We start from the raw sequence: 27,907 nt of genomic DNA, 5'->3' as shown, positions 1-27,907 counted from the left end.
GTAGAAGCTAACTTTACTATACCTGTTTGAACTTCCTCTGGGGATGTCGGTGGAGTCAGAGTTACTGAAGACATTGCAGGATCGCGTGTGGAAGCAGGCACTTGGTGGACACCCAAGCAAGTAGTTGAACAGTGAGACGCCCCAGCAGTACTAGGAGTAGGGATGTCTGTCTGAGGAACTAGAACGAAGCACGCTGGATACACCATTCGCACGCCAGCTGAAAAAATAACAAACTTATTTTACAGTTGTTCACCAACAGTTTACATTTAAAATAGTCAACAAAAGGATCACCTTACCAGTTCCCTGTAAACTTACCTATGCTTTCTGCCTACTAAATCACTAACTGTGGACAAACATCTGTTGTCATCATTACCTTAAGATTTGTTTTATACAGAGGATTTGGTTGAATGTATGAAAAAGGCTTTTTTTTTTTTTTTTTTTTTTTTTTTACAGGCAGAGGCAGCCCTAGCCTACACATACTACTACTCGAGTCTATTGTTTTGGTTTATAAAACAAACTACTGACATAGCTTTTAGTACCATGTAAAAGTGACAATATTCCTATCACTGTCATCAATCTCTAACCATCACTGAAATACAACCTTGCATCACTTACTACAGAGAAATGATGACATTAGTTGGCAAATCAAAGGTCAGTAGCGCTCAACAAACAAAAACTACTGTGTCCCAGGAGGTTAGATTTTAGAAACAAGAGGAGATAAATGCAGTGCCTGAGTACATTAAGTTCTTCAGGTTTGCGGTTTTGAAGAAATCCCTGAAAGGCACATCTGTTCTGTTTGAATTTGCACAGAGTCTGAAACAGTACAACATGCTTTTGATGCATCTCAGATGCCAACAGTGACAGTCTAGTGTTTTCGTTTTAAATATAAAACAGTCTTGCTTCTCAGTGCACAAAGAAAAATGCCTTATCTAATAGGTCTGTAAAACCCAATTTAAGTAGCCACTTGTTTTAGATAGGCCCAGTCATTAAATAGAAAAAGAAAAGACCAACAGCTGTTGCAAATGGCTGCAAAAGAATAAAATGGGGTCACTTCCACATGCAGAATTTTGAAGACCTAACTAAACAGTTTCAGTAATTAGAAGAGAACACATACCAACAAGGACTTCAACAGCAGCTAAAGAATCATCTTCCCAATCCATGTCTTCTTGCTTTTCCTCAGACCCCTCCTTCAAGTTAGATGTGACAGGATAGAATTGTTTCCATTCACCAATAAGCTTTTTTGTTGATGAATCAGAAAGCTTGAATGACTGCCCTGTGAGTGTGCCATTTAATCCAAAGGGACTTAGAATAACTAAAAAAAAAAATAAATACAAGTAAGTTAGAGATTATATCTAACCAAAATTTGCACTTCCCACTGAAACAGCATTAGTGTTATTTCAGCCACACCAAATAAACAACTTACCATTGGTAAGTACACCCTGATCACATTTTACTATACTGCGCAAGTTGGAGGCAATAGGTACACGTTGTTAAATGTATGTGTACTGTAAGAATCGAGGTATCACAATAACAATTACCTATTAATCTGTTTAAACAAGCAACAAGCACGTTTTCCACTGGGCTAGCAATGACTCTGCAATACACAGGTGGGATAAAAGAAGACCATTTCAAATCCCGACAGTTACGGAGTTTCCCCATCCTTTCATTCTGCTTGGTACAGTTACAACAACAATGCTACATATATAAAAGGAAGTAATCTGTTTCGTGTTTAGTCTTGTCCATATTAGAAAAGCACAGCTGCTGTTAAATTGCATTCAAAGAAAGCAAGTTTGGACACTGAGCAGTAATAAACAAGGGCAATGCATAGTCATGCAGGAGAAGTGATTTCTCTAGCCAGCACAAGTGTGTCTTAGACAGGGAATGATCAAACAGCCCACTAACCAGACTCAGGCCCCATCACTCCTTTGTCTTCGAGAGCATAGCCTGCATCTGCTGGTGGAACCAAAGGAATTTACAGGCAAGGAATAGCCAAATAAAAATGGGAAAGGGGAGTGAATAGAGTGAAAGTATGTCAAGTCAGAAATTGATTTCTAAAGGAGAGGTTGAGGAAAGTATGTGGCGGTTATAACGCATGTTGAAAAAGCAAAATATTTGAGTCACCCATAGGACAGTACTCAGAAATAAAGTTTACTGTATCGTAAAGTCACATTATTGGGCAACATGCCAAAAAGATGAATATGGAAATCATCCACCTGCAGAAGATCCAAAATCCAACTGGCTTCTGACTGGCTATGTCAAGACAGCAGATGTTTGGGTAGAACACGCAGTCAATGCAAAACAGAATGCCTCTGCTCCCACTCCCAGAAATCTGTACCAGAAATCCTCACACTGAACACCTACAAGGATTGATTTTAATACACACTAGAGACCAGAAAAACCTACCTTGAAAAGGGCTGTTAGACTGCTGGGCAAGGGTGAGGTGTTCTTCACTAAGCAGGTACACAGGTTGATGCTGACTGATCTCCACGCTGGTACAAACATTGCTGTCCCCATGTAAGAAAAAGGTGAACGAGCAGGACAAATGCTCACTGGGGAGACAGAAAACACAAATCCTAAGTAGAGATCTTACAATGGTAAGTTAATAGTTTTCTCACTATTTTGAAGGGATTTCATTCCAAAACATTCATTAATAAATACTCAAAAATCCATTCCATCTAAAAAACTAAACGCTAAATATATGTTTCCTTGGGGAGCATACCATGTATTGCAGTTTAAAGACAAAAAAATCAATCAGGAAGAAAATAAGAGACACTAAGATTTCTCTTCAGATTGAGACTTTGTATTTTAATGTCTAGAGGAAATTTAAACATTTTTCTTTTTTTTTGCAAATCAGTTAAAAGGGAAGCGTGACTTAATATTTTATAGTATATTTATTAAAAAGCTTTAAGTATTGCTGAACATTCATTAACTTTAAGGAGGTCATATCTAGGTTCTCCTGTCAGAGATTCACTAAGCAAAACTTGTATTTAAGATTTATATTAAATATTTGCCAACAAGTAGCTTATTTAAAAGCAGAAAGAAAGGCAACAGCTTTGGGAAATTGGAATTTTGTTGTCAGGGTTTTGTTGGTGGTGGGTGTTTTCTTTTGTTTGTTTTATTGAATCTCATCTCCGTGTTCCTAAAGCCAGTCAAGTAACTAAAACTGAACTTCCATGCCTACAAACAGGAAGATATGAACAATTTAAGAAAAAGTCATTGTTAATCAAGTCATCAAAACACATATCAACGTTTACTAATCAGATGCTTCACTGACAGCTTCTCAGTCTAGACTGATTGAAAAAAATACAGTCCTGTACAGGAAAATATATATATATATATCTTTCATACAACACTGAATTAAATAAACCTGGTTTACATAGTGCTTGACATAGCCAGTAACTAGTTAGCAGCTCCATGAAATCTTCTACCTCCTTCAGAGACTTCCCAATATTTGCAGCTATGCTGTGTTTTGTTACAGAAATATAAACACCTGCAAGTACAACTAAGAAAATATTTTCTGTTACATCTAAATCATTTTGATGGCTCGTGTGAAATGTATTTCACCATTTTAAAGGGCAGGAAGAGATTGGGAAGGAAATAAAAGCAGAACCCTGCCAGCATGCTGCAGGAATAGTACATTTCAATACCTAATTCCATCCGAAAAATCACATTTTCAATAATTAAAAGAAAGTTGTACATGCACAACGATTTTGAGTTATATAGCTACAAGTCATCTCAAGTGTCAGCCAGACCAATAGATTCCCATAGGAAAGGAACAGATGTGCAAAAGCAAGATGCTGTTTACATTGGACATTAGATTAGGTCCAACATTCCTGTAACAGAAGAATGAAAGTCAAGGAGAACCTTAGAAATACTTCATAAAATTCTATACAGAAAATAAATCCTTTTCTATAAGAAGGGCAGCATCAAGCACCTGCTCAGTCTCAGGAAAAGAAATGAAACAAGTCAAGGGAAACAAGACTAAATGAAGTGAGCCAAAATAGCAGATGCTAGTGCATTTTTGCAAGGTCAAATGGAAGAGACACTCCATGAACTACCGTAGCCTAAAAAGACCACATCAATGCAACACCACTTTCTGCCCCAAGAATAAAATTAGACCCCATCAACACCAGCACTGCGTGCATACTCTTTGTGAAATTTTAGTCTATAGACTTTTTAGCGAGAACAAAAAACAGATTTTGCATTTCTGAAAAAGGAAAAAAATTGTTTCTGGAGCTGGCACAATCCATTCAATCTATGGAAACAGAGATAAGGTGGCTTCCTGACTCTCACTCTAAAGACTCAAAGAGCAGCCACCAGGGCGGTCACTGCAATGAGAAGAAAACTACAGTGTAAAATACGTGGCCTCGACTACCAACAGATTTAAAGTAAGGGACCTAGAAGACTTCAAGGATGAGAAAGCCCACAGAGTTGAAGGCAGAACAGAAGTGCAGCACCACGCTTTTTATTACAGTATCTTAAAGCTGGCCGTGAAGAGAACTCAACAGAAACCGCTCTGGAGGGGGTGGCCTTGACTAGACCGTGACAATTTTCAAGGTGCTTCAAAAGCCAGTGGTGCTACACCAATCTGCTCTTCAGTTTTACTTATTTTATTTTTAAATAACATAAAGAGCCAGGATGCAGAGATACAAGTGAACTGTCATACTCACTGACCACTACTTAGCATAATTATTCAGTAATCTAGCTCAGGACGGTGTGTTCCCTGCAGAGGAAGTAAACTGCTCAGGCATCTCAACAACAGTGGTTTCCAAAATCTGGGAACGATGGAGCTAAGCATCTTGTTGATGATTTCAAGTTCGAGCAAAGTCACACAGTTAGCAAACACCACAAAGTTCCTATATAGAAATCTGATTAAACTTTAATCCCTGTGCAAATAGTTAAAGACTCATCTTGTCAAATTGAATTTTATTTTCAAAATATTGCGTGGTTTAAGGTGAAATAGTGGATGGTGCTGTTGGCTCCAGGTGACAGATAGCAATGCAGAAGCTTAGTATGAGGAAGAGTTAAAAGCACATATTCTTTAAAGACACTTTAAATGAGATTAAGCTATGTCTCTAGTTAACGCTACATTATTGCGCAGATAAAGGGCAGACATCTGTAGCATAATCTGAGAGAATTCAGATAAACCAAGACAAAGAGAAGCATCAGCATGATAACAGAAGCATGTCAATTCACTGCACTGCACAGCTACTCCTAAGTAGTAGCAAGGAAAATTCAAGGTCATCATGCAAAAGCCAAATCGAAAAAAAAAAAAAAAAAAGAAGAAAATAATACAAAAAAGACATCTCCCCTCCCCCCATTGAGCAGGAGGGAAGTTTCCAACAAAATAATGAAGTAAGACAGTGGCCATTGTTGGCACTGACATCATTCAAATAGCTTTAGCATGAAAGCTGCAAGCGCACTATTTGTACCAGAGGAAAGCAGATCCACTACGCTACAATTGATTTGAAAGTCTCAATGCAGATTGTTCACTAATTCTGCGTATGAATTTAACAGAAAAATCAGGCACATCACCTTCAATTTTCGTTTTGGTAGGTGCAATGAAGTCATTTTATGCACAACAGAATGTGATTCTTTCGTAGTCGGAACACACAGCGAAATACTGCTGTCCTTAAACTCAACTGAAGGGAAAAATTTCCACGTGGTACCTCCTGAAAACGAGTCATCTTAACTAAAGGTTAGCAAAGGCAAAACTGATATTTTATGAATTCAGACACAGCATTAAATTTCATCTAACTAGTCACGCTCAGGAACTGTTTCTTCCCATTTAACACCATCAACCCTGTGTTACAAAATTAATGCTTATGGAAAAAAAAGTCCCCACGAATACAAGGAAGAATTATTACAATAAAAAAGCAGAAATATACCAAAGCTCTTTGCAAAGGAATGGAGGAAAGGTGGTAGGAAAGGTAGAAGCAGAGCTCTAAGTTACTAGCTGTCCATACATACACTATTTTATGGACTAAGCAAGAAACCCATAAACATGTATGCTTTTTATTACGTTTATATTTCTTTTTATTGATACATTTGCACATTCTCCAGCTCTCTAAGTTTCCAGAGATTCACTGGCAGCACACAATGCTACCTCAAACTCAGCTCCGGAGAAATTTTCTCAAACCTTTCCAAAAGCTATTAAATTCCACCACTTGTCTAACTTCCTCTCCTGTTCTCAATGGCTCACACTGCAGACAAAAATCCTAATTAAGTAAAAATGACAGGAGCCCCTTCAGAATTTAGCAAGTCCACTTAGTTGGTCAAAAAGCATTTCACTTCAGGGTAAATAAGCAAATTGCTTTCACAATTTAGTCAAGTACACAAACCCAGAAAATCGGTGATTTCCTGCCTACTAATACAGAGTTCATCCTATGCTTTTATTTGGGGACTTTTTTTTTTTTTTTTTCCAAGTACCTCGGAAGATCACTAGATAATTTGTGCAGAGCGTCTCATGACTGCAGTATAAAGAAAACCTATACCACAATGCTCACAACTTTTGTCGTATATGCACAGGGGTGAGACAGATGCCCCTCCTAAAAAGCCTGTCTTAAAGGTACTATTGATTCTCCACTTTTTTTAATGTTTTTTTTTTTTTTTAGTTCTACAGTACAATCAAGTATTGTCACGTGTGCATATTGAAGAGCAGAGGACAAAATTTTAAACAGAAAATTCTGAAAACGAAACCGTAATTCTCAAATAGATCATTTTCTTCCTCAACTCTAAATATAAATTGATTTCATTAAAGGCCTAACTACAGACCTTAACTATTAAAAATCTAGTGTCCAACACTGGTAACTGATCTCTGGATACAAACGTTATGAAGTGTTACCAGATTGAACATTCTGTATGAATTTTGATCTGAACACACCAGAACTCAGTGAGTTTCAACATCAAAAAGAAAAAAGATACTTCAGAGACAAGAGATTACAATTCTATGTGAAAAGGAATGGAAACCACTGTGGACAATTTCAATAAATTTCTTTTTCTACCTTTCTAAGAGAAACTGAAGTGAAGGAGGGGAAAAGCACGCTGAAATTTACATATACATGAGGTTTCTGCATCTCCATTAGCAAATCTGAAAATGCCTCCTTGATAAAAAGATAATTAGGTCTGTTGTTTTTTTTTCCTTCTCCACATTAGTACTTCTGTAGAGCTTTATGTCTTCGAAGTGCTTCACAAACATTAGCTGCATTAGAACCTCACTAATCCACACTTCACTAGATTACATACTTCAAGTCAGCACCGCACTATGGCTGAAAGGCAAGGAGACTGCAGCAACATCAGAAGCAACAAAGGAGTCTGCAATTAAAGAAACCCTATACCACATTTGATAGCAAAGTCAAAAAAGCATTCAAATGCCTCAAAGAGAGAATGTTTCTTTGTTTTTATAGCTCTCGCATTTTTGCCTAGATTGTCTGCAAATTACTTCCAAGTTGATCCGAGTGGCTAACCAAGTCAGAGCACCGGCAATCATAACAAAATATTTACCATATTCTCACTATGTATTTTTCTATTCCCATTTCCTAGAAGAGGAAAATGGACATTGCAAAGCTAAATTATTCTCCCAGAACTAATGACTTGCATAATTACTTTTCTACCATTTCCCTTTCAATCAGGCAGAACACTTCATTTAGGAGCACCAACACAGCAGAGATAAGAGTTATAAGTCTTATTAATACTGTTCACTATTTCTGATTGTTATAAAGTGTTTGCTAAAAGCTGGAATGCATTGGCCAACACCCTGAATCCTTTGGGGCATTTTGACCAAGAATCAATATATATCATGACTGGCTGACAACAGTCATCATCATCATCAATTGACCTGACAGCTCCCAACTGATGCATCGCAACTGCCCAAATAAAAGCATCTCCAAATAGTTCTTCTTCACTACAGCCTATTACAGGCAGTATATTATCAAAAAAGTTTATTTTTAGAAAGGTGACAGTTGCCTTGTCTAGTAAATTCTTGGGCTGGAAAACACAGTCTTACAGTTAAATAGGTTCTTCGGGAAAGAAAACCCCTTCGTGTTCAGTTATTCACCTGTACCCCCCCCCCCAACCTGTTTGAAAAATAACACTATAGCAATGAGCAGAGAATAGCAAATAAAACAACTGCCAAAGAATAAGTCTAGAGGAATTCCATACCTGACCGCATGCTCAACACACGCTGCCATCATCCTCTGTTCTACGCTACGCTCTACGCTTTGTTCTCTGTCAGGCAAGCCTCGAGGCTTTTCATCATGGAGAAGAAAGAGGGAAGCTGCCAAGCCACTTGAGGCTTTCTGAGCTAACGGAAGAAAAGCAGAAGCAACTCCCTCAAGACAACCCATCTACCACCTTTTCTTTGTAAGTGCTTGTTCAGAACAGTTCTTTGTGACTGCATCCATCTTCCAGGAATAGCCAGAACACTGCAGTGCGCTAATGAAGAGCAGCTTTCTACGCAGCCACCTTCACACCTGCACTGCTTCACCAGCAATTTTAAACATGGAGTCCTCAATCTCTGCTCACCGTGCCATAATCCTCAATGACGAGACTCCACAATCTTCATTCAGACTAGAAAAGAACTGGAATTTAAATATGTATTTGCCGTAATAAGCAAAACATGAAGATAAGGAAAATGCTAAAGTCAGATCGTTACGTTAATGCGGCATCAAAAAAAAAAAATGTTGCCAGGAAAAACACGTGGTGGTTTGGGGATTTTTCCCTTGTTTCTTTTCTTTGTTTGTTTGTTTTAAGAAATGGAAGAAAAAAAATCAAAAGGCAGGTACACAAATTCTGAAATAGTTCAGGAGCTTTGTTTTTCTGTTTGTTTTGTTTTGGGGTATGTGCTCTGATTTGTTTGTTCTTTCAAGTGCTATGGCATGAGTTAAACAGAATAGGAAGAACATGCTAACACACATACTCATTATATTGCTGCACGACTTTCTATGCTAAGAGTTTGAATCGTCATTAATCAATTCACAAACATGCCTTTCTTGCCGTTGGCTACAAGTTTCCCCATAACATCAGGGTTTGTATCAGCCCCTATCACAGGGTCTGCACTTCATGCAGACACAATGGCATTAATATCCTTAACGGGAAAGCTCAAAGAGATCTAACCAAATGCACATCTATATTTTTCTAGCAAGTTACATATTCTATCTTAACATGCCGTAATAGTATCTCCAAATACAGATGCTTCTCTAACTACTGACAAAGAGATGGAACAGCAGACATTTTTCTAAGCATCTCTGAGTAACTCCCTATGGTCATGAAGGTAAATATAGCAGAAAGCTGATTTTGATGATAACACAAAGCAAAAAACATAGCTAATAGCAAAGTAGAAAAACTTCCAGTTCAAAGCACATCATTAATGACTACTGTCAAAGGCTCTACAAAATATTTTTCACATAGCTAAGGATATTTTGATGTTCGCTGGAACAGCAAGTTAAAAAAATATATTTGTTTATTCCATAACCAAGTTGTGTGCACTAAAACAAATAGAAATGTAGTAACCTGTATGCCAGAACATTATATTCACCTTAAAGGCTTCCACATTTAGTTATTGCTGTCATTGTTGAGCTTAGTTTCATCCCAGTAAAAACAAGGTTGAAATAAAAATATATATTTTTGCATATTAAAACCATATAAGCAAAGCTGATTCTTTCAGAATGCAACCAGAACTTTAGATACATCTATATACACACAAAATTGTGCATATTTCTGCAGATACAACAATTATAAGAAATATTACGAAAATAATTGGCTTGTATTCCTGTATTTCTGAACTCGTACGAGACTAATAAAGCTGTCACCTTGTATTTTACCAGCCTTTCATTATTCAGGATACAAATCTCAGTTATCTGAGCTTATGCTTTCACAAGGAAATACACACGTGCTATAAAGAATAAGAATCCAGAATATATTTGGAAAACTGATAATAGCTAGATATTAGTCTATTTCAAAGCAACAGTTTTCAATTTATGGCTCTGCCCCATTCTGAAACGTTTATAAACGTCTTGGTAAGCCAGGTGTTTTCAAAGCTGAAAACTGAAATGCGTTACAAAATGTTCATTTAATAAAATTTGACCTATCTGTATGGTTTTAGTGCTACCTTGTTGCTCACTGAACAAACAGCATAGATTCATTGTTACAAGCCAAATATCACTTTCAGTTTTTCCTGACGAATCAACTACCACTGTAACTTAAGCTAAATAAGAGAAAACTGCTTTGTGATGTAAAGTGCTAAATTTGTCTGCTTGTAGTCTCTGTAGCAACCCAATATTCCAAAGAGACAATCATGTGATCAATGCTCTCAGCTCCTGCTGTTTATCCTGCACTGTCCTACTTACAGCAGCTCTCAATTCCAGCTGTCTACAGTAAAAGGAAAAACATCACCTGCTCTCCTGCCGGTACACGATGCCAGAACAGCCTCATTAGAGCTGTTGTAAAAGAAAAAAAAATGTTGACATTGTTTGATTTAAAGACTAATGTAGGTAGGAAATTTACACAGCAAAAGCAGTTGAGCAGACTTCATAGATTACAGAAAATACCCCAACAGTATCAAGGAAGAACTACTTGATTTCAGCTATCAAGGTTTCAAATTAAATATATAGAAATAAAGGCAAAGCCCATGACTACATGTACTTGGGCAGTTAACTCTCAATCACGAAGAAGTTTTGAGCTTCAGCATCCAGGAATCTCCTCATTCTGTTCCTTAAAATAATAATAAAAAATAACTCAGAGCATCCTTCTGAAGCAAGAAAAACCGTGTCAATTCCTATCAAAAGACGACCCCCTGGGAAATAGGAAAAAGGTAGCCAAACAGCGGGATGAGGCAGGAACGTGGGCTTAAGACCCAAAACATAATATTCGCTTTCTCTTAAGGGCAGCAAAGACCAAACAGACAATAGCCAATCGTTCAGGGTAGCTGCTGTTACATTATCAACATAAACATTTCTGCAGTAGGCAGTAATTACTACGTCCCTATCAAGAAAAATTTGCTCACACCCCCGGCCCCAGCCATGGCCATTTGATACTGAAGAATTGCCAACATACTCACAAAAGGAATCCACTGTGGATAGTTTTACCTCTTCCTCTTGGTAAGATAAGGTAGAGAAAAAAACATTTATATATATATATAAAATATTTTGTGGGTGTCTGTATATTTTCCAGCAGTCATTTCCCTTGAAGTCATGTACTTGCATTATATAAGCCCATACCTAGGCTAAGGTTAAACAGCATTACTTGTGAAACTTGTGCAGCAAGTTTTATTCTGTAAGCTATGATAAGCTTATCACTTACAATTTTCCAAGTGTTCTTTTTTTGTGTTTGGTTTGGGGGGAGGGTTTGTTGCTTTGTTGTGTTTTGGTTTGTTGTTGGTGGGTTTTTTTTGTTCTGTTTTGTTTTTTAAGGAAACAGTTTTTTTAAAGTAAACATGTAGTTACCCAGAGCAACTCCTTATTTCCTATTTCAAAGGAGGAGAAGAAAAAAAGCAACCATACAAATAATGTAGTAGTTCTTGGAGTTCTGAGTTTCCAGTCTTCGATCAGATCATCCCACCAGATCAATATTGCTCAATTATTTGCTTACCGGCATTTCAGTTGTGTTAAAATCCAGCAAGTTGCACTTATTATCTAAAAAACTTCAGCAGACATGCTCCACATAAGTCCTTGGTACTTTTATTTTCATTAGGAATATCAAACCTAAGCTTTATTATGGAACTTTATCTACAATAGTGTTTAAACTAACGAGTTCCCTAATCATATTTATACTAGTTATACACAACTATTTTATCATCCAGCTGGCAGAAGGCAAAGCCTCATCCAGAGGCCGCCTTTGAGCAGTCTAAGCAGAGAAGGGAGACAGTTGGATGCAGCAGATCACGGTCTCTGCCTCTCACATTCAAAGCGTGGAGTTTTGAAGAAATCACACACTGCTATTTCTGAATGTTACAACAACACGATAGGTTGGAAAGGAAGAAAACTTTGTGATTTAGTATGTTGTTATTTAAACCACATTATGGAGCTTCTGTAATCCACCTTACTTTAAGTGATTGACAAAAAATGTGTCAAATATTGTGGCAATCATGTTTTCCCTGCTTGGTTAAAAATAAGGCCATTAACAAAACCTTCTCTTTAGTCTTTTATTCTGCCATCATCCCGGCTGACCCCCATCCTGAAAACTTTGAGAATCACCTGCTTAAAAATTAAGAACAATACAGAAAAAAATAACACCGTGCACATACTTCTTGGAGTTCCCTACTCCATTCCTACTCCCTCTCCAAACAGAAGTGGAACTAGCGTACTCAAAAACCTCAGACAGTTTCCTCGGGCACGGCAACCGTGACTTGTTCGAGCAGATCAAGTTTCACCAAATACACGTCTGTCTCACTTTTCCCAACGCTGGTTTTAGACTGGGGGAAGTAGGGGGTGAGAGGGAGGGAGGGAAGAGCAGGTCATGGTTATTACCTTGCAGCCCTGTCAACATGCAGCATGTGACTGCAGAACGCAAACATTCAAGGGAGTTTGGTGGGGCATTTTGGTTTTGGTTTGGTTTTTGCCTCTTCAGTAAAAAAAAAAAACAAAAACAAAAACACAACACACATTAAAAAGGTTTAACATTAAGATTAGATTAGTAAGTTTTAGTAGTCACATCGTAAGCATCTTTGAAGAGTGACCATCTAAAACCAATTAATTCTTACTTCCTTGGTTATTTGTTCACATATCACGGTGACATCAGCTCATGAGCATTATGGACTGTCCTCTTAAAAATTAAAAAAAAAAATCGATGGAAAAATGAAGAAGTGAAGGTTGTGGTGTGTTTATATTTAAAAAAAAAAAAATCTTACGCAGGGAGAAAAACAAGAGAGCAACAGACAGGAAGCCACGGCTGCCTGAGGACCTGTCATCCCAGCCAAACACCCATTAGAAATCACACCCTCATGTCTCACAGGCCTCCTGCTCCGCCACCCCACGTGTGAGGTGAGCACACCGCACAGCACAACAACAAACAGCCCTTTAGTTCCCTGCCACACCACCACACGCACAAGAAAAACCCAGCGCTGCCTTTTGTAGCTGGGACACCAGGAAGCCTCACGCAGGCTGAAGCCACGTGCTTTCAAACTGAACTCGGAAAAATTCAGATGGGAACAACTGCAAATGAAAGAAATAGCTCCATTTGCACATCCTTCAGAGAGAAAGGAAGTGAAAAAGTGGGACTGAGGCTCTGCACAGCAGTCACCCACAGCTCCAAAAAGCACACTAACGAGTTCCTTTCGTAGTCAAGAGCACTGACTACTGAGTCTCTAATCCAAGTCTTTAAGATTGCCGGCAAGAGCAACCAGCCTTATCTAAATCTGTAGTTATAACAGACAGAAAGCCAATCTGCAGTGTAACTAGCCAAGTCCCAAAGTACAGGGTAGTATAAACTATGATCTGAAGTAGACTGGTAGCAGATTTCATACCCAGCATAATAAGCATCTCTAAATTATATAGGCATGCGAGTTCTATACTCTGGGTTTCTGAATGTTAATGCAAAGAACAGCCCAAAGAAAACAAAGCAATCCTAACTACAGGATGAGCAGCCACTCAAGGTAACTGTAACAAGGGCTGAAAGGAAGCAAGGCACCATTCATTCCCTTCCACTACAGGGAAAATCCTTCCTACTCTTGGGCATAGGCACTTTCTTCCTATACTTCCACCGCTATTTAATATTTCCTAAGATGGAAAGGAGGAATAAAGATACGCCAACATCATCACATGGTAATTTTTTCTTCCATAAGAATGATATACGTTTAATCTGCACAGGCAATATAGGGAAGTAATTACAACCTTTCTGAACAAAAGTCTTTCATTCCCCGTGACAGATCCAATACCTGCCACATTCATCTGTGGCTGCCTCCACACAAGAGGAGCACTACTTTCCTGGGAAGGAAATATTTATATGTAAAATTAAAATATAACAGAGGAAAAAAACAAAGTCTTCTGAAAAAGACTATTCTTCCCACATCAAGAAGCAAGTACAACATGCTTATGAAATCAGCATTATGAATCACTACTCTTATTACTAGAAAGATAGAAAAATAGAAAAAGTGCCAAAAAAGACAAAAACGTAGCTTCAAAAGTGTTCTGATTCTTAAAATAAGCATATCCATAATCACGGACAAAAGCATGGCTTTGTGGAGGTGTTGATAGTGTGGTTTTTTTAAATTAACTCACCACACCTACAGAAGAGATGGACTTAAGATCCATTTAATCATCAAGACCAATACTAAGAAAGGGGAAAAAAAAAAAAAAAAAAATCACAAAAATTGGTCTAAAACTAACCAAACCTAAACAGCTCTGACACTCCTACAGAGCCTTAATGCCAGCTGTCTACTAAAAAACATATTAGGACCCTAGGTGCAACATTAAGGGCATTTTCCAGGCTGGCTGCAAGCCCTTTTATGTTGAGCTAGCGCCTTGTGCTCTGCTGCAGTGTCATGCTTAACACTCAGTGAGAAATGTCCCTTTTGACTACAAGAGCCTCTGAATTCATGCAAGAGACCAAAATCCACCCAAATCATTCCACCTGACACTTCTTCCTCAGCCCCAGAAGCTTCCCAGCTGCAGGGCTGGTTTCACAAAGCAGTTGTTTCAATCCCTTGGGCTCCACTCTGCACAAAGTTGCAGGGAGCAACAGGGGCCTGAATGGATCCCTCCAACCAGCCTGAATTTACAGAGAGTATAGATCAAACTTCTAGGAATATACATAAGAGGCAAGCAAAATAAGCCAGGAATATGCACATCTGTTAACTGCTTCCCTCTCTTTATTTCATACAAGTCTCTACTCAAAATATCAGCTGGTACCTGGTAGGAAACAGCTTTCTCTACAAGGAAGCTGTTTAACACAGATCTGTCTTATCTTTCTACCTACTTCTCCACTAGTTCTGGACTACTTATGATGAAATTGCGTTGAAGGTAAGCACACAATTCTTTTAGTTATTCCCATCAACCACCCTGACTTTCTGAGTTGTTTTTTTTTTTTTTAAATAAATAAATAAATAATGAATTATAGTTTCCAAATTAAACAAATACTGCTATTTTATTTTAAAAGGTTTCATCAGCTTTTCCAGCTGTTGCTACGAGCTTTATAGAATTACTGTAAGAGATGCCATGACATAACTAATGCTGGTTTCAAATGGCAATTTGGAAAACCAGTTCCTCAAATGAGAAAAGCCCAGAGCGTGCCAAGATGCTATCAGTCTAAATAGTTAAAAGTAAACTCTTTACTATTGATTTATAGCACCAACAAACAGAAGAAATGGATGGGCAAGGACACCCCTGAGAGGAGACATTTGCCCCGAATAGGATGGAGAAAGAGATGCCTAGAACTAAAGGACAACTTTATGTATAAATTAAAAGCAGCAGTTCACAACTAACAGAAACACACACAAACATGTGCTTCTGCTTCTTTTGCTCCAAAACAGCTCTAGCCCTCTTTCAAGTTAAATTTATTACAGAAGATGCCAACAAAGGCCAACTCCACACCCAAAAAGCAAAGCCACTGATCTCAAAATTTCCTGCATGCAAGATTTAACACATACACACAGACACACACAAAAAAAAAACACATTCTCTAAGCTTTAAATTACTTTGGATTTTAAAAGCTGATTTGGGAACAGAGATTAAACTTGTTCCAGCTAACCTAGTTTTTATTCATTTCATTATTTATTGCTAGGCAACATAGACCGTGTCAAACCATGTTAGAACCATGCGAAGAAGTTCTTCCAATCTAGATCAGAAATTTGCTTCTCGCCCTCCTCCCCCTCAATGTGGGAGCCATATGCATTCCTCTAGCACCAGTGTTCCCAGATGCAACCTGCTTTCTGACCAGGAGCTGACAAACTCTCTTCTCAAAGACTACTGTATGATGCAATTTATCTAAACCACACATGGAGCCTGCAAATAGCTCTCTAGACCCCAATTTCTCAAAGAATAAGTAGTATTTACAATCAGAATTAGTCCCCATCACTATACAGGGAATTTCAGAGCAAGACTCTCCTCACAGTTACCCTTTTCTTCATTTCTAGAAAACTTTAGCTTATTTTCTGACATCTCTCTTATCCATGGTCTGTGTAAGAGTATGAGTAGAGGAGAGATGGACTATTAAGTGCGGTATTACCTCCCTTTGTCATAAGGAAGTTTTGAAGAACTCCGAAAAGGCAGAAAAACAGGAAAGATCAGGGATCCAGGATCTCAAACAAGCCATACATTGAGTGCTCTTAATTAAAGATTTCTTCTAGCACGAAGCTTAAATAAACCCTACAGCTTCTTTAATAAAGCAAAATAGAACATCCTACCTTTTGTTTATAGGTTTTTCATCTTTCTCATAGGGCTTCACAAACCATTTCCCAATGCGCACAAAATTCCGATTCATTAAGCACCTCTCCAACAGGTTGTGAACGGCTTTGAAAAGTAGAGTGCGACATTCATAAGAAAGTCCGTTCTCCCAAACACCATCTTCCTCTTCTACAAGGCAAAGGAGAAAAAAAGAAGTTAACATTGAATTACATCCCATTATTTCGTGTACTAGACATATCATAAAATTCTTTCCTCTCCCACGAGCTCTTAAGATATTCACAGCATAACAAAAACAAAAAGCCTGTAACTTTCAGATAATTTACTCATGTTATAGATCTCCCCCCACAAAAAAAAATTCAAGGCTGCTGGTAAACAAAAGAAACAACTAGCACCAGTAAGTTACATGTTGCAGTCTGCAAAAACACTGTATCTGCTGATCTATTTGCAAGGTGGCTCATGTTTTGAATGGTCTGAGCTACGTACATGTACCTGAAAAGTTAGCTGATAGTTATGCTTTAAAAAAAAAAAAAATTGCCCAAAGCCAGATTTTTAATATATCCTTATGTCTTTAGGTACCATTGACTGAAGAGCCAGGCACATATATCAATGATTAACTGACCCTTAATGGTCATCCATTTGCTAATGAGGAAGGGGGGGCAGTGGGGAGGGAACACCACCCGGCTTCAGACAACACTAGTAGGAACAACCTAAACCTTTTCCCCAGAAGATATGCACAACTGTATTTATTATTTTAGTTATTTTTTAAGACCCAGAACAAACAAAATAAGACACTTATGCATGTAAATAGAACAGCGAGCCGAAAGACAAGGCCCAGTTCATAGTGGTGCAATTCTGAAGTGAAACGCTGAGATCTTATATGCCCCACAAATCAAACACAGGCCTGAAATCCAACTTACACAAGCCAAGTTGATTTGCCAAATCGGAAAGCGAGATTCATTACAAGATGCTGTAATCTCTTTAACCACTCTGGCTTGCGATCAGAATTCGAACACGGTCTGCAGGCCCTAGAAGGCCACGCACCGGCCCAAGGAATTACAAAGGCAGCCACAATACGTGAGTAAAGTGAGGGACACTTGAAGGATCCTGTAACCTCTCTCAGTGCACACATGGTGTCATTCACTCCCATCAACATGGGAATTTGGAAGATAATATAAGGAAACTCAAGATCTTGTCCTTACATTACTGGCAATCAGGCCTTACCTTTGTGCCTACGTTCCTCGTGCATCACGTTTGACGTACCCCTAAGGATCTCCTACTACTCACCTTGGACTAACCTAGCACAGTTCTTCTTACACCGCCATCGCTTTTATACTCTGAGTAACTGCAGAGGCTACCAGCCTGCCTGACATAGATAAGGAGACGGATTTTTACTTCAGTCTCTGGGTAGCCACAGAATGATTTAGGCTGAAAGGGACCTGTGGAGGTCACTTCCTCCCACCCTCACTCGGAGTTCCAAGTTAGAACAGGTTGCTCATATCCCTTATTTACTGCCCCCTGAGCCTTCTCGCCTCCAAGGCATGAGGCTTGGGTTCAGATTTAGTTCCACATGCGATGTCTTACAACAGCAACCTGCCTGTTCACCTCCTTCAGAGAGCATTTTGGTTCTAACAGCTTTCCACTGGTTTGCTTCATGGTCAGAAAACCCCAGTAATGCAGCCAAGTCCATGCATTTTAAATCCCCCTTTGAAATAAGCCCCTTCACCTTTATCTGGAAGCCACTTAGAAGCTTAAAAGGTTGCAATAGTATTAAGTAAAGTCTCAATATCCTTAAATTAGAGAGCATGGAGAAAACCAAACACCTAAGAGTTTTATTTAGAAAGAAACTCTACAGATCATTACAATAAACAGTGTTTAGGATGTCAGGGAAAGGAATTTCAGGATGCTACTGCAACTAGAACGTGGGGACCATACCTGCATATTGCCAGATTCCAGACAAATAAATGTACATTTCCACACCAGATTTCTATTGCGAGTTATAGAAAATTACTCATTGTCCCAGAATCCTTCTCTGAGGGATAGAAGCAGCATAAACAGACCTGCCCCATAATTTCTAAATGAAGAGGTGCACATCACTGCAGATGAATCATGACATTAAATAATTCTGGTGAAGACACGGAAAAGCAAGGAACTGCATTTCCTAGGAGACCTCACCCTGAGTTTCCCCTTCCACCCTACTCCACTGCAGAAGTTCAGCCAAAGCTTGTTTTTCTAACTGCAAAGCTACACTATAATATAGTAACTCACTACAGAAACAGCAGAGAAGAAGCTTGCAACAAAAAGCAACAAAGGTCCAAAGTCAAAGGGTATAAAACCCTGGTGCCAAGAGGACACCTTCTCCCCAGCTCAGAGATTTGTAGACACACACAAATGAGCAACCCTGTCCTACAGGCAGCTTTGCTGCTCAGCACATACTGCTCAACTGGTGGCAAACAAGCAGCTCAATAGAGCAAACATTAACTACAAAGCTTAATGATATTGGACTTTAACTGCACAATAAACTCCACACCATTTCAAAGGTTAAATAGTTGGTTTCTGTATGGCTTTTGCAATTTAAAAAATGATTTTAAGAACATCCCCTGCATCAATTGCCTATAATGGGAGGAAACAAAGAGCTATTTCCAGACTTTCTGCCTAATTTTGTTTTGACATATTAGTATATCAATGAGAGGAAAGCTGCTGAAGTCGCACGTACACCGAAGCGTAACTCACAGCTTGCATTTTGATGGTCATACAGTGGACACAAAGGAGAAGTTTCAATTTTCAGAGGATACTACAAAGCACTAAGCGTTGCATTTAACATTAATAGTTGTGCTGACAACCACGTTACTAACAAAAGTTTACGTGCAAGAACTTGCCACAACGTTGTTTCAGCAGTAAACTAAGCTAGGAGAGCCCTTAGGAATTGCAAAAGATGAGCACGTTATGTGGGGTAAGTGTAAGGCATTAGATGTAAATTACAATTAAAACTCTAGAATTTAAAAAGACAGCATGCTACAAACACGCCTGCTGATCGGGAAGAGCATCTGGGGTCCAAAATATCAAGCTGAAGTGCATCTTGCTAAAGAAAGGGAAGGTTGAATAAGATCACAGTTAAAGATACCCTCATTTCAGAACATTATTCAAATTCATGCAGAAAAATAACAGTAAGAGTTCTACGTCTTTTTGAAGCCTGTTTAGTGATCAGCCCCAGCCCAGCCCCCTTTTTGGTAGGGTGGTGGATGGAAGGGGAGAAATACATCAGCTCAGACCTCCCAAATATTTGGCTTCTTCATTTAAATTATTGTTTCCCAACAACCGAAAGAATCCTCCTACTTAATACAAATTGTGCAAAGTAAACCATTAAAAATCCTTTTATGGGAGGGAGAGGAAGAGACACTTTTGTCTTCTAATCTTTTTTAAACAGAATAACGGTAAATGTTCAACCTGGTAGTCCTAATAAACCAAAACGAGTTGCTGATTCATTTTAAGAAGGTGATAAGCCACAATTTCACTTCAGACGAGTGATATCCACAAAAGTGCTCTGGCAACCTGGAAGTTACAAATATTTTAATTTTGATTACAAACATTTTATTTTTGATTAGCGTTCTTAGCTGTCCAAACTGGCCAACTGCTCTGTGGCAGAAATTTGTGTAATGCATTAAACAAATATATACACATTATCCTCCTATAAGGAGTTTTCTTCCCTCCCTCTTTACACCATGTATGAAGTGGAGTTTTCCTTACAAGAACCTACAAAATTAGGAGAAAAACTAATGGAAATATACACTAGTAAAAATACCATTTTCAAGAACACTTTTAAAGAATGTCTATTTTCTTCCTTCTTCCTTTTAACATCTAGCTGCCCATACCAGCAAAATACCAGTAAGCACCACCTACTGAAAAGGCTGAATATGTTTTCCGTGCCATTAAAAATGTCTTCCTAATGCACAACGAACCTCTAAAAATAACCGATGCAAAGGAACAAGTCACAGACAAGCCAGCACTTTGGATTACTCCCCCCCTCCCCCCCATTACTTCAATTACACAGAGGAAAAATCCATTCCTTGTATTATGACTTAGAAGCATCTTTAAAAAGTGTTACTTACTTTCATGGGCTTTCTTTCTGTCATCACTTGACAGCAAGCCAGTTATAGGAATAGACTGATGCAAAATTGATTTATACAATCAAATCACACTTCCTATGGAAGCGTCAGATTACGATGGAAGTATAATAAGCAAAGTAGTGTGAAATTGGTGCTGTATATAACACTATAAAAATACAATAGTAGAATAGTAAATAAAGGTCTCCTTTAAGGGAAAATGAAAGATTTTTAAATCCAGATGCTTTATATTAAATAAAGTTGCTCAAACTGAGAATTATTCAGTTAACCTAATGAAAGAGTTTTACAGTTTTAAGGGCTCATATCCCTTATAGAAGTGAGAAGCAGCATTTTGTGTTTATAAAGTGCTGATTACAGTTCCAAAATACCAACTTAAGAATCCAAGCCAGACAACTTCCACTGTAGGGCTGTATCTCATCCACATTCACTGAAGAGACTTTAGCTACCCCAACTAGTCGCAAAATGTCATCAACTGAAAGACAAGCCAAAACAGGAGCTACCATCCAAAACACCATCCTCCAAATATTCAGCACCACTGTAAGTTAGCTTTTGCAGTGCCAGCCCTTCACCAGCATTGCATGCCATGTTTTTATGCTTTCCTCTACCCAGCAGACCTCTTTTTCCACGGACTAAAAACGTACAAGTATTACAATATAGTAAGTTTGTAACTGTGCTGGCTTATGGGGATAACAAGGTAACGAGTTTCCTTCAGTACTTGCAAGCTCTGAGTTTCACTGGTGTGGAGCTCTTTTACTTGGCCATAAGTAAAAAAAAGCTGAACAACTTTTTCACTGCGTGTTTCCCTAATAGCCTCCTGTACGCTGCCTTTGAGTAATACCATAAGCAGATACCTTGTTCCAGCTTATCCTCAGCAATCATGGGCTCATGGCTCATAATGAGCAGGTACATTACGCATGTGACATCGTACCTCACACCAGCATATGACACAAAATCCATTCCTATGACAAAGTATTTTTCACCTTACTCCACGTATGTTTCACATGCATGCTTGGCAGTAGAAATGGGAAAACAGGGAAAAAAAGTTCAGCACCTCCTTCGAGCTGGTCCTCATACCAAGTCACAGAAGTTTTACAAAGTCTGAGTCAATAATTTTTGCATAACGCTCATCAGCAGTTTTGCTGAAGAAGACACATCTCTCTCTGACACGGAGGACAGAAGAATGCCAAACACCAGTGCCCCACACAGCAAGGAACACCCTTAATGCTTTCTTATTACACATGCAGGAGCATTGGCATCCACTACAGATGAGCCAAGCTCCCTGTACTGAGCAAGGCCAGCTGCAAAATTACATTTATCCCTCCCAGAAGTGTGAGGAAGACCATTCAGCAAACAAAAATCTGGTTAACTTGATGTATGACAGATACAAAGAAAACTCTTTAAAGTAAGTTAACGGGATTTAAGAGACACCAGAAGGAAAAAGGCACCTTATAGCCCACCATTTAAGAGATGCAACTTGAAGGTCAAAGACACGCTGAAGCATTCCCCTATCCGGGCATTCATCAAAACGTAACCAGTTCCTTGGGACTGTCTTGTACATAATTCATACCCAACTGCTTTCAAATCTGAAACTATCTACTAGCAATATAAAAATGTATAGGTAGTTAAAACAAACCAAAAAAAAAAAAAAAAAAGGGAACTCATCTAATAAAACTGTTGATCAGACCAGAGAGAGACCATTGCCTTCTGAAATTTGATGAGATGTCCTACTTTAAGGTCTGAGCTGCAGAAATTACTATAATCAAGCCTCACTGTCACAACAAAAACATAACCTCTGAGATTGTTGGAGGATAAAATAACATTTCACTAACTTCTGCCTGCCTCTAGCTATGTTGAGGGAGAAATAGACTTATTGTATGTAACTCCAAAGAAAACCGTAAGTCTCTTCCTAGGGAAGGGAAAGAAAAAAAATGGTTGAGTGAAGTCAATATTACTGATCAATTACCATCTCTGAACAAGTCTCCTTTTGACATGCCCCCAGGCAACAACAATCCCTGACCATCAACAAGGCTGTTATCCAAGGCTGGATACGAGAATTCAGATATAGCCACTAGCACTCATTCAAACACATCTCTGGGGCAAAGACAAAACTTCTAAAATGCACAAGCTGAACTGAGAGAGACAGGTGATAAGCATAGATGCACACCTGCAAAACCCTACGTTTTCCCTTTTAAAAGTGATTTTGGGAAGACACTTCTGCACTTGATACAGAGATTCTTGAAGGGTGCCTTATTTCAGATCTCTGAGGATTGATGACTGGGATATGTTCCAGACACTGAACGTCCATTATTCATTGAAACTACAAATCACAAAAAAAAAATAACAAAAACTGTCCAAATACTGACTTCTCCCTAACAAGAATAGTTTCACGCCAAAGGAAGCCAGAATCAAAGTTGTTAACCCCAGCACATTTCTAACTACAGCTCTTCCAAGCCCCACTTCCCCACGAGAAGCCTGCTGGGGGCTATGAAGGCCATGCCAGCAGCAGGCTGCTCTTACCCCTCTGTGCCTCCCTCGCTCAGGTCTTCAGGGCAATTCCTCACCTACTGAGGTAGCAAAGTTCTAAATGAGGCAGCACCTCAACCATCAGCAGCAAACAATTTCCAATCAATTTTGCAAGTAACAAGCTTCTGCCAGGAAGTAATTTATCTTTCCCGTTGAAAATGAAACAAGCAATCACGGGGAGAACAGGGCAATGTGAATTGCTAGCAGAAATTGTCCACCAATGAAAAAAATCCATTAGGTCTATGACAAAGGTCAGATAACATTGTTTGGGTTCAGCCATAATTCTTTCTTATATGAGGTTCACATTAAGATTTTGTGTAACAGGAAAGAGAAAAAACGCAGGTGCAGGCACTCCTCAGCCATCTCCTCCACAACACAGACGATTAATATTTTTATCAAATTCTGGTCATATAAGAACGAAGCAGACTAACATGCTCTAAGAGATTATAATGTCCCCTTTTAATTAAGAGGAGAAAAAACCTGCCTGCTAAAACCATGACATCAGGTACATCTACACACAGACGCAGGTAACAATCTCATGAGCAGTAAGTGTTTCGGTGGAAAAATACTTAATAGCAAGACACGCAGAGCAGCCTCTCTCTGGAAGTGCAGACATCCACAGGTGACCTAACAAAGAAAATACCCCAAACAATTGCAAAGACATGCTTGGGAGACTCTAATCCCCTAGTAGCTCTCCCTTAGACACAAGGAGAGGTTAAGAGTTGACACCCACCTAGTATGATGCTTGTTTAGCTACCTGTGCGGAAGTGTAAACCTCTAAAATACAAACACACACTGATCTGAAAGTTCAGCTACAAAACGCTGCTATTCTCAAGAGGCACCTTCGTACTAAATCGCTACTAGATAGATTCAAGAAAGAACGCAAAGAAAGTTGTTCAAACAAGACTTTGATGGCCAGCTGGATCAGAAAGGCAGTCTCCAAATGGCTTAACTTGTATTTGATCTTAAACACACACACATAAATATGGAACATACTCGTCTCATTTTAATCCCACCGGCCAACAGTACACAAAATTTACACAGATGCCTTCACACAAGCGTTGGTCTTTGCTTAGGCTAAATGCTATTTTGGGCCTGGGCCTGCCCTAAGTCACATCTCAGCCATATAAAGGATGTGCCCTGCAGGTCAAGACTGAGGTTATTCATAGGGCAAAAATAAGGAAACCATAAATGCAATAAAATATCAAGCAACCTACAATGTAAGTAACATTTCAGATGCAAAGTTTTATTTCCAGGACAGACAGGAATACCAGAAGCATCCCAGTTTTGAAGTCAACTATTCAAACAAAATAAACATTATTTTACTACGTCAATTCTTTTCCAGATCATACTGTTTTGTACAAAAATCCCACACGCTATTAAATTGTTTCAAGTCAGCTTCCTCAGTGGCACTTCAAATTTGTATTTGTTCTTCAGCTTATCCACAAACACAGACAGAGTTAACAATTTCTGGTTACCAGGTCACCAAACCTGGGTCTCATTTTACACTTCAGTAACCTGAATACTGTACATTATTTGAAAGGAAATTAGAGTAATGTGACTTTTTTTTTCCTCTAGAATCAGCGTAGTCTCACCGACAGACTCACACAGATCGTTCAAAAGCTTAATTTCGTAACACTGCAAGTAAACATTTTCAAAATAAAGTGCCAAGTTTCAAACACAACAATACTGAGAAATACAAATATTGCCAGTCTTTCAGAAGTGGCAAGTTTAAGTTTTAAAGCAAGAACAGGTTTGGAGCACAGGAAAAGGGAGAGATAAATCATAAAAGTACAAGGGTGAAAGACTCTTGCACAAAACCAATAAGCTAGTTTCAGATGCCTCCTTTTGAGGACTTCTCACCAACAACTTGACTTCCAATCTAAACAACTCCACATGGTTCAGGAGCTGCCTGGTTCTCTACAATTTTTATTACACAGTAAAAGGGGGGTTAGTATTTGAAAGGTCCAATTGCCCAATGAAGGAGATCTGATCAAAATACGTCTAAGGCATCCTTTTTGAATCATAGGCACGACTTTGGGTGCAAGAAGACTGAATTTGAGCAGCTCCTTCTTTAAAGGCTCACTTGCTTGGTTGTGTTTATTTATTTATTCCCAAAATAAAAAAAAGCAGAGAGCAAAAACTTGTTTCTTGATAATCTAGCAGCCCAAGACCACCTAAGCACAGACAGCAGTTGTTTGATCAGCGTACTGCTGTAATAATTTGGCTCTTCTGAGAGTTCTTTCCACTATCACCATAAAAAATCAAAGTTGTAGATTGTAGGAATACATTTATCTTATCTCTAGACAACGGTTTATCTCGTACAGATTTTTGTAACGGCTGGCAGAAGAACGTCCCGAGTAACTGCATCCTTTCACTGACTAAAAGGAGTTATTATTTCTTCCTACCTGAGAGATCATGATGAATTAGGTCAGCAAAGTTGGGGTCATCACCCCACCAAAATATCCATAGCTCCCTGCGTCCCGGTCTCTGGTCTCGCCGCCAAACACTGAGTACATCCGCCTTCAGACAGCGACTGAAGCTGCTCAGAATAGGGTCCTCTTCCGTGACCGGGAAGAGAATTGGGGCAGACGTTGGACCCTGCCATACATATCGCTTCCATTTAATCCCAGTTAGATCAGCCTGTGGGAAAGAAGAGAACAACTGTCAGACACTGGGGTACGTTCCCTACAGAAACACACAGCTATAACTAGAAGATGGCACAGGAAGAGGCAAATGGAAGGAAGGAGTAAAGGATCAGTCCAACAAAACTTAACAGTAATTGTACTTGTAAGTTTTCTCTACCTTAGAAGATAAACTGGAAATAATTGGGCACCTTGTTCTAAGATCTCTTTTAATAACTGAAGTAAAGCAAGAGCTGTTCATTTTCCCTTCATCTTTAATATTACAGAGAGAAAAGTCAGATTTGATTTAAAACAAAAATGAAAAATGAGTGACAATATAATTATTTGCAGACTACAACTGCCCAATCTTTTAAGCACTTGCCTTAGCAAATAGCTTCTCATTTTATGCCTGCTTATCCATACACAGCTTTTTACAATCCAAGATATCTAAGGATATATGGGGAACAGAGCAAATCTAAGTCAGGCATACATCCTTCCAGTCACCTACTAGTTCAGAAAATTTCACAAGTTTCTCCATTGTAAAATGCTCTCTCCTGCACAGGAAGCTTCTTAAGTGCACTTATTTCACTCTGAGCTACCACGCTTTTCATTTCTCACACCACATTTTAAGAATTTAAATCCTGTTTCTCTCATTAAAATACACATCATTGGCTATGATCCACTAAATCCCCTTCTGGGCAAAGATTCATTTGACTTTATAAAGTGAAAGAGCTACCACCATACCCAGTGGGAAAGAGACGATTCCTGGATTATCTACAAGCCAATACTGCACTGAGTTTTAATATGAAGTTTTTTCCACTTGAGCGCAGGCACCTTAAGGTGCTTTGGGGAGGCATCATCCCTTGGTTCGGCCTGAGAAGGGAGACCGAGCCCAGCTGGCATTTGCTAAGAAGTCACTGATTTTTTCCTCCTAATAAGCACACCTAAGATCACTGCAACATTTAAACCTAACATGGCAGCCTTCCTACCTTCAGGAGAAATGTAGAGGAAAGGCAGGGAGCCTGCAACAGTTGATACTCTAGAAAGACTTGAAGGTTTAAAAACGCACCAGTAACATGGAGCTGCAGGCCTGATGCAGTCTGCAGACATGTTCAGGCTGTCCAGATTCCCCTCCCTCCAAAAATACCAGTACAACAGCTTGGCACAGCTTTTTACTTATGACGAGAATAACAAATACCAGGCAGTCACCTAATATTAGTTAATTTGCATTGAGGGGAAAAAATAAAATACTGATGAAGCAGGTCGGCATGGCCACCAGAAATTGCATCGCGGTGCGGTTGAATCGAATTTAGTTTGGGAGCTACCAAAAAAAATAAATCAAAATTTTAAAAATCCTCCATCCGAAGGCTTTCGCACTTAAGGCTACAAAATGGTGCACAACAAAACCCAAGCCACCAGTGCCTCCCGGAGCGTACCACCGCCAGCACAGCTCCGGGCTGGGAGCAGGCAGCAAACGAGGGGGCCCTCGGAGGCGAGGGGATGGCAGCGGAGGGGATGGGGATGGGGGGGGGGAGAAAGTTGGCCGAGAAAGCGAGGAGAGGCGAGAGCCGGCAGGCTGGGCGGCGGGGCTGGGAAGGTTAAAGAGTAAGCTGAAAAAAAAAAAAAAAAAGAAAGAGAGAAAAAAAAAAAAAAAAATTGCGGGCGAGGACGGGGAAGGCGAAGGCGAGCGGCGGGGAGCGCCGAGGCAGGAAGAAAGGGGAGGGAGGGGCGACGGGAGACAGACAGCGGCGGCGGGGGGGACCGGAGGGGCATGGGAGAGTTGGCTGCTTCCAGGCAGGGCCTACTCCGAGGACTCATCCAGCAGAAGCTCTGCTAAAAATGGCTGCTTGGCTTTGCACTGCCCCTGCCCCCCCTTCCCCCGGCCGCCTCCCGCTCCCACTCGCGGCCGTGGCGCGGCGGCGGGCACTCACCAGGCAGAAGAGGTTGGAATGGCAATCCTCCAGGCTGGCCCCGTTCGGCACGAAGCAGGAACTCATCCTCACAGCCACAACCCACACGCCATTATCCCACAGCCTCCGACAAGAAAGAAAGAGACAGACAGAGAGAGAGAGAGAGGGAGAGAGAGAGAGAGAGAGAGACAGACACTGCGAGGGAACGGGGGGAGGGGGGCGAGGCACACGCACAAATAATAATGCAATTAAATAAGGGATTTACATACGTACACACACACACACGCACACGAAATAGGGGCTGGGTAAATAGCCCGGGAGGAGAGCGGTGTAAGAGAGAGGGTTTTTTTTTTTTTTTTTAAATAACGATTTTTTTTAAAAAGAGAGAGCGA

General features: G+C 39.5%; 1 protein-coding gene across 1 annotated transcript in view; it reads right to left on the bottom strand.

The window, feature by feature from the left end:
* Positions 1 to 27,692, bottom strand: part of MED13 (mediator complex subunit 13) — a 51,983-nt gene extending 24,291 nt beyond the window's left edge. Inside the window, exons 1-6 of the mRNA XM_032200793.1 lie at positions 27,537 to 27,692; positions 25,390 to 25,624; positions 16,337 to 16,505; positions 2,404 to 2,549; positions 1,115 to 1,312; positions 23 to 217 (exon numbers count right to left, since the gene is read on the bottom strand). Of these exons, the coding sequence (XP_032056684.1) occupies positions 23 to 217; positions 1,115 to 1,312; positions 2,404 to 2,549; positions 16,337 to 16,505; positions 25,390 to 25,624; positions 27,537 to 27,602 (1,009 nt within the window). The 5' untranslated portion in view covers positions 27,603 to 27,692. The remainder of the gene's footprint in view (positions 1 to 22; positions 218 to 1,114; positions 1,313 to 2,403; positions 2,550 to 16,336; positions 16,506 to 25,389; positions 25,625 to 27,536) is intronic.
* Positions 27,693 to 27,907: the final 215 nt, after the last annotated feature.

Source organism: Aythya fuligula, chromosome 20 (genome assembly GCF_009819795.1).
Source record: "Aythya fuligula isolate bAytFul2 chromosome 20, bAytFul2.pri, whole genome shotgun sequence".
Classification (NCBI taxonomy): Eukaryota; Metazoa; Chordata; class Aves; order Anseriformes; family Anatidae; genus Aythya; species Aythya fuligula.
This window is presented reverse-complemented; position numbering and strand designations above follow the sequence as displayed.